The 6,545-nt window shown below is 47.8% G+C and overlaps 1 protein-coding gene across 1 annotated transcript; it reads right to left on the reverse strand.

The window, feature by feature from the left end:
- Positions 1-5,079: 5,079 nt before the first annotated feature.
- CALML5 (calmodulin like 5) lies at positions 5,080-5,624 on the reverse strand (the record flags this gene model as incomplete). Its single annotated transcript, XM_081105821.1, has 1 exon — positions 5,080-5,624. The coding sequence occupies exon 1, from the start codon at positions 5,527-5,529 to the stop codon at positions 5,080-5,082; it is 450 nt and encodes a 149-aa protein (XP_080961947.1). The 5' UTR covers positions 5,530-5,624.
- Between the last annotated feature and the right edge of the window lie 921 nt (positions 5,625-6,545).

Here is a 6,545-nt window from a genome sequence, read left to right on the forward strand (position 1 = left end):
TTTTTGTTTGTTTGTTTAAATCAGTTGTGCTTTCAACCCAACCAGTTCCAATAGATTTATCAGTCCATTTCTGCTCACCTGAATGCTAATTTTGTGTGTGATTCGGGTTTCAGTTACAAAGCATTTTTAAATACTCAAAACGCACAGATATCCATTTGATTGAGCCACTTAATAAATCTGTGAATTAAAGGAAGGACTAGCCCAGCTGGCGTGCTCAAGGCACATGCCTGGGTTACAGGCTTCTTACCCAGTGAGGGCATGCAGGAGACAGCCAACCAATGATTCTTTCTCATCGTTGATGTTTCTATCTAACTCTCCCTTTGTCTTCCTCTCTGAAATCAATTAAAAAAATATTTCAGAAGAATCCATAGGCAGCAAAATATCAGATATATGTCGTAGCAATATCTTTACCAATACAGCTCCTAGGACAATGGAAACTAAGGAGAAAATAAACAAATGGGACTACATCAAAATAAAAAGCTTCTGCACAGCAAAAGAAACCATCAACAAAACAACAAGAAAGCCCACTGTATGGGACAACATATTTTCCAATGTTATCTCTGATAAAGGTTTAATCTCCAAAATTTATAGGGAACTCATACAACTTAACAAAAGGAAGATAAATAATACAATAAAAAAATGGGCAAAGGACCATAATAGACACATTTTGAACGTGGATATACACAAGGCCAAGAGGCATATGAAAACATGCACAAAGTCACTAATCATCTGAGAGATGCAAATCAAAATGACAATGCGGTACCATCTCACACCTGTCAGAATGGCTATCATCAACAAAGGACAAGTGCTGGTGAGGATGTGGAGAAAAAGGAACCCTCGTGCACTGCTGGTGGGAATGCAGACTGGTGCAGCCACTATGGAAGACAGTATGGAGTTTCCTCAAAAAATTAAAAATAGAACTCCCATTTGACCCAGTAATCCCACTTCTAGGAATATATCCTAAGAAAACAGAAACACCAATTAGAAAAGATATATGCATCCCTATGTTCATAGCAGCACAATTTACAATAGCTAAGATTTGGAAACAGCCTAAGTGCCCATCAGCAGATGAGTGGATTTAAAAACTGTGGTACATCTACACAATGGAATACTATGCTGCTGTAAAAAAGAAAGAATTCTTACCATTGCAATAGCATGTATGGACCTGGAGAGCATGATTCTAAGCAAAATAAGCCAGTCAGAGAAAGATAAATATCACATGATCTCACTTATTTATGGAATATAATGAACCACATAAACTGATGAACAAAAATAGATCCAGAGACATGGAAGCATCAAACAAACCGTCGAACCTCAGAGGAAAGGCAGGGGAGGTTTGGAGGGGTTGGGGGTAGGGGTAAGAGATCAACCGAAGGACTTGCATGCGTGCATATAAGCATAACCAATGGACACAGACAGTAGGGGGGTGAGGGCATGTGCTGGCAGTGGGAGTGGCCGGATAGGTCAATGGGGAAAAAGGAGACATATGTAATACTTTAAAGAATTTAAAAAAGGACTACAGCAACAGTCTATATTGACAACCTGTCAGAAGAGAGAAGCCTGCCCTATCTATAATTCATAAAATCCTTGACATCAGAGACATGTACAACTAGTCAATCGAAATGAATCGGTTCTCCTTCCCCCAAATCATAGGCACACGTATGAGGGGGATAAAAATCAAACAGGGAACTTTCATCTTTGTCAGATTTCAGTGAACTGACTGCAACTAAAATAATTATCAAACCACAAGTAAAACTAAATGAAACTATAATGTTAAACCGGACAACGACATTTTAGAGAAATCTTCAAAAGCTGTTAACCCATTTTATCTGACATGAACCTCTGTAATTCTTATCGGGTGTTTTTAAAAATATATATTTTTGATAAATTGGGAAATACTAGCAAGTGGACCATTTGCAGAACTACTCTTGGCAAATTGATTTTCAGAGAAGTGGCTTTCAGAGAATGAAGTTCCCCTGCGGTGCCCTAAAGCCGAGTTGGCTGTTCAGAGGCTTCTTGCACACTTTCTAGTCGTCCTCGTGTCCTAGAGGGGGGCAGGGCTGCTGTGTAAACCACGTGAGGGCGTGGAGCCCGGCTCAGCCCTCAAAGCCTTCAAGGAAGTTTGGAGTCAAAGCTGAAACCTGTTCTGTATATCTCCTGCAGGATCAGGTGTGACAAGAGTCACTGAAACTCAGGATATTCTGCAACCCCCTCCACCTGACACCTCCCCCCAGGGCCAGTTCCTCCAGGGGCAGGGCCACTAAGTGATGGAGGGGCACAGAGGGAGCAGCCCTCAGAGCCCTCAATTCCATTCCAGGTCCGGGTCTCATTCAGGACCTCAAGTGAGTCACTTCCTCTCCCAGACCCTCAGGTTCTCTTCCTGTTCTCCTGGGCAATCGATAGAGAGAAGTATTTGCTGCTTTCTTCTTGCCTTGAGGCCCCCTCAAGCCCTTTTCAGGAAGAGCTCATCAGTGAGAAGCGTCAAACATCCAGTCTCTAATACCAACCAAATCTCCTACATCCTGGACTGCCTGCGGCTTCATTTCTCTCCTTCCCTCGGTAAGGTCTCATCTCCCATGCACTGGATGCGTTATTTTTAGTGTAACGTGTTTTAGACATAAAACAATATGGAGAGTAAAACAGCTAGCTTCCACATACCTGTCAGCCGGCCTAAGAAACAAAACTTGCAGGCGTCCATTGAGGATCCCTGTGCCTCCCTCTCCCAGGAAACATCAGTCCTGAACTTGGAGTTCACCGTTCTCATGTATGAGCTACATATTTCTTCAAAGTCAGAAAAAAAAGCTTTTTTAATTTTCTTTTCCTTTCTTTCCTTTCCTTTCCTTTCCATTCCTTTTCTTTTCTTTTCTTTCTTTTTTTTCAGAAAAGAAAATCCATTTTACACTCCACAGACTTGAACGGTTACTTGTCCTCAGATATTTGGACCTCATGGGCCAGTAAAATGTCTAAATTTATTTTGGGCACTTGTAGGACTCTCAGAATAAGAACATGAAAAAGAACCCCACAAAGCTATCATCTGCTATTACAGTAGCTTTATGAAGGAAAGGACATTTAACATGGAAAATATAGAGAGAGCATAGCCTTGGATTTTAAAAATGAATACACTTAGGTTAGTCAAAGTGTCTTTTTTTTTTTTCTCTCATTTTCACGTGGAGCCTGAAAAACTTCATCTTAGACCTGCTTGGCATTTCGGAATCACTAATTCAGAAACTCACTGTGACCTATGTCCCTCAGAGCTTGGGGACTTTCTGGAGGGAACCACCCACCCCTCCTCAGGTCACCACAGCAGGCCTGGGTCTGCCTCTACCCCATTTCCTTATCTCTCAGTCTTTGTCTACAAGTCTTTATCTCTAGATAAGATCCCACACCTTCCTCCCTCCCTCAGAGCCCTTAGGGACCTCTGAATTCCTTCCTTTCTTCCTTCACAGTTCCCCAGCCCACAGTCCACAAGCCCAGACCTTCCCTCACTGTGTCCAACCACAGGCGGAACTCTGGAAGACACATGGCCGAATCTGAGGACAGGGAGCGACCCACTGGAAATGTTAAGTTGGGGAGAATAAAAATGTCGGCGATGTGGCAGCCCTACCTTGATAACTGGCTCCACCCCACCCCCACCATAGGTGTTCAAATGATGGGGTGGGCGGTGCAGGGCCTGGTGCCAGTGTTTTGCAATCACCCCCAAGGAAAGCTGGCTCTGCCTCTCCCCACCCTGAGCCGGAACTACCGACACAAGGACAAGATAAAGTCAGTCACCACAGACAGTTTGGACTAAAATTTTATTCAAAAACTAAAGAAAAACTCATTTCATGAAGTGGGAAGCAGAAACCCATCATTAAATGGCACCCACAGCTGGTTGCAGACAATGCTGACTGCTCCCTTCAACCCCTTGGGCCTCAGTTTCCTCATGTGCAAGATGAGCTCAGATTAGACTGGCTCTGAGAACCAGGAAAAGGGAGCCTCAGAAATTCAGAGCTGTGACAAGCAGCCTCAAATGGGCCTAATTTTGAAAAGCTACACAATAATACTATAAACCCAAGTTCAAATGGTGGCTCTCTTGACATCAGGGGGAGCCATGCAGCTGTCCTCAGACCCTCATCTCCTATCTCCATCTTTCCGACTCTTCCCAGCTCCTCTGCGGACTGCACTGAAGCCTGGGGGCAACCTCAGAGCCCCCAACTCAAGAGGGGCCGTGAAGGAGCAAGAGTGAGGTGCTGAGTCCTGGGCCGGGGGTTGGGGGGTGGGGAAAGTAAACTTCTCACAGATGGTTGGCTCTCAGCTTGGAAACTCCCTAGGCCCTGTCCCCTGGGATCTAGGGCAAGCAGCCCCACCTCAAGTTGCACAATTCCTTTGCCCATCACAGCACCTGTCTCCACTTCCCCACTCTCCTGCCTTCATTCCAGTGAGGCCACCTCCACCTTTTTGGTTTTCAAATCTACACAACCCTGCATCTCAAATACAGGACACACACACACACACACACACACACACACACACACACTTTTTAAAAAAATAATTTGAATCTAAACAACAGTTGGCTGTATTCAAAGCATGGTCAACTTTATTGTTTGTGCTGGAAGCAGTGTCCCAGTTTTGGGGTCCATACTCTGACCTTAGCCCAGAAGCTCAGACAAAGAACCATGCCTCTTCCACTCCTCACCACACCCAGACCACGAAGAGAGGAACAGGCTGACATCTGGCCTGTTCAGGTTGGTTCTCCCACTGGGAACCAGTGAAAGGGGTAGACACTGAAAAGAATCCCACATGCCACCCTTTGGGACCCTTCAAACATTCAAGCACCAGTGCACCACCCTTGGAGCTCACATTCCTTTTATTTGGGTCACCACTTGGCTTTGGGGTTCCTCACAACAGCCCTGTGAGGTAGGGAGCACCCCTATTCACAGGAGAAGCCCTAGGCCCCCTAGGCACAGAGGGTATCCCAACAGCGCAGAACCCAGGCCCAGAGAGGCAAGGTGTCCCACCACCCAGACTCCCTCTGTGTCCCCAGGGCACAAGCAGGGGCCACAGAACCAGAGTCAAGGAGAGGAGACACCGGATGGGGCCTCACTTCTGGTTGAGTATTCGTGAGAACTCCTCATAGTTCACCCGGCCATCCTTGTCCACGTCCGCCTCCCGGATCATGGCCTCCAGATCCTCCTGGGAGAGATTCTGCCCTATCTGGGCCATGGCCTTCTTGAGCTCGTCCACGGTGATGTGGCCATCGCCGTCCAGGTCGAAGGCTCGGAAGACCTCCTTCATGTCCTGCTCGCCGCCAAAGGACTTCATCCTCTTCACCATCTCGGCCAAGAACTCCTGGAAGCTGATGGCACCATCACCGTCAGTGTCCACCCGGGCGATGAGCTCCTTCAGCTCGGCCTCCGAGGGGTTCTGGCCCAGGGCCTTCATGACGGCGCCCAGCTCCTCCACGTTGATTTTGCCATCCCCGTCCTTGTCGAACCTGGTGAAGGCCGCCTTGAAGTCAGCCACCTGCTCTTTAGACAGTTCCTCTGCCATGTCGCTTGCTGCCAACCAGTTCAAAGGGCTCCCGTCAGAACTGTGGACCAGTGCCTGAGACCAGCTGTGTCTGTGTGAGGGCAGAGCTCGGGCAGCAGTCTTACAAAGGGGTGGGAACCCCTCCTTTTCTGCTGTCGGAGCAAAGGGAGGAGGCAGGCTCCCCACCCACCCCACATCCTCAGGCAAAATCCTCCTCCCAGGAGGGATAGATCAGCTGCAGACAAGAAATGCAGGAATTGGAGTGGCAGGGCCCGCCCTGGAGCCATGGGCCTGCCAGCTTCTCCTGACCCAGAAGCTTTTTGTCAGGCGACTCCCACAGAGACCCCCCCGCACCACCACCACCACCAAGCTGAGTGGTCAGGACAGACTCCCCAATTTATAGAGCCTGAGGCTGTCAAGGGGAAAGGGAGCCTTCTCAGTGGGCACAGCTGGCCTGGAGGAGTAGATCCCTGTGGCCAGGGTTCCTGTTGTCCTCTCTCGGGGCTGCTGTCCAGCTCTTGTCCCACAGGGCAGGACCCATGGGGGCAGGTGGAGCTAGGATTGAGTGTAATGCTACCAGGGTGTCGTCAAATGCCCAGTCCAGGGTGTCAACAATCTATAGATGGAGGAGGTGGCCAGCTGCCTGTAGCTTTGAGAAAGCGAGGAGCCAAGTGGCATTCAGAACCTGGCACGCAGGTGGTGCTGAAAATTGTTTATTAAACATCTTGAAGTGCCAAGTGTGACTTCAGAGGTGAGGAAAGGCTTCCTGTCCTCAGACTGCCTGGTGCAGTGGCCACGTGTGTGTGTGTGTGTGTGTGTGTGTGTGTGTGTGTGTGTGTGTGTGTTGGGAGGGAGTGTAGGGGGTGATTGTCCTTTTGTTCAGATGTTTAGAACCAATGCTGAAGCCTGCTCCAGTTTTCACAGGAGCCTGACCCCAGGAACAAATCTTTCTCTAACTTGATTCATTCTATCGTTAAGTCCAAGGTTCTCTGTGCAGACACAAGGAAGAATTGGGTGCTTTTTTACATTCACAGGAG

This window comes from Myotis nattereri (assembly GCF_964212035.1).
Source record: "Myotis nattereri genome assembly, chromosome: 1".
Lineage (NCBI taxonomy): Eukaryota > Metazoa > Chordata > Mammalia > Chiroptera > Vespertilionidae > Myotis > Myotis nattereri.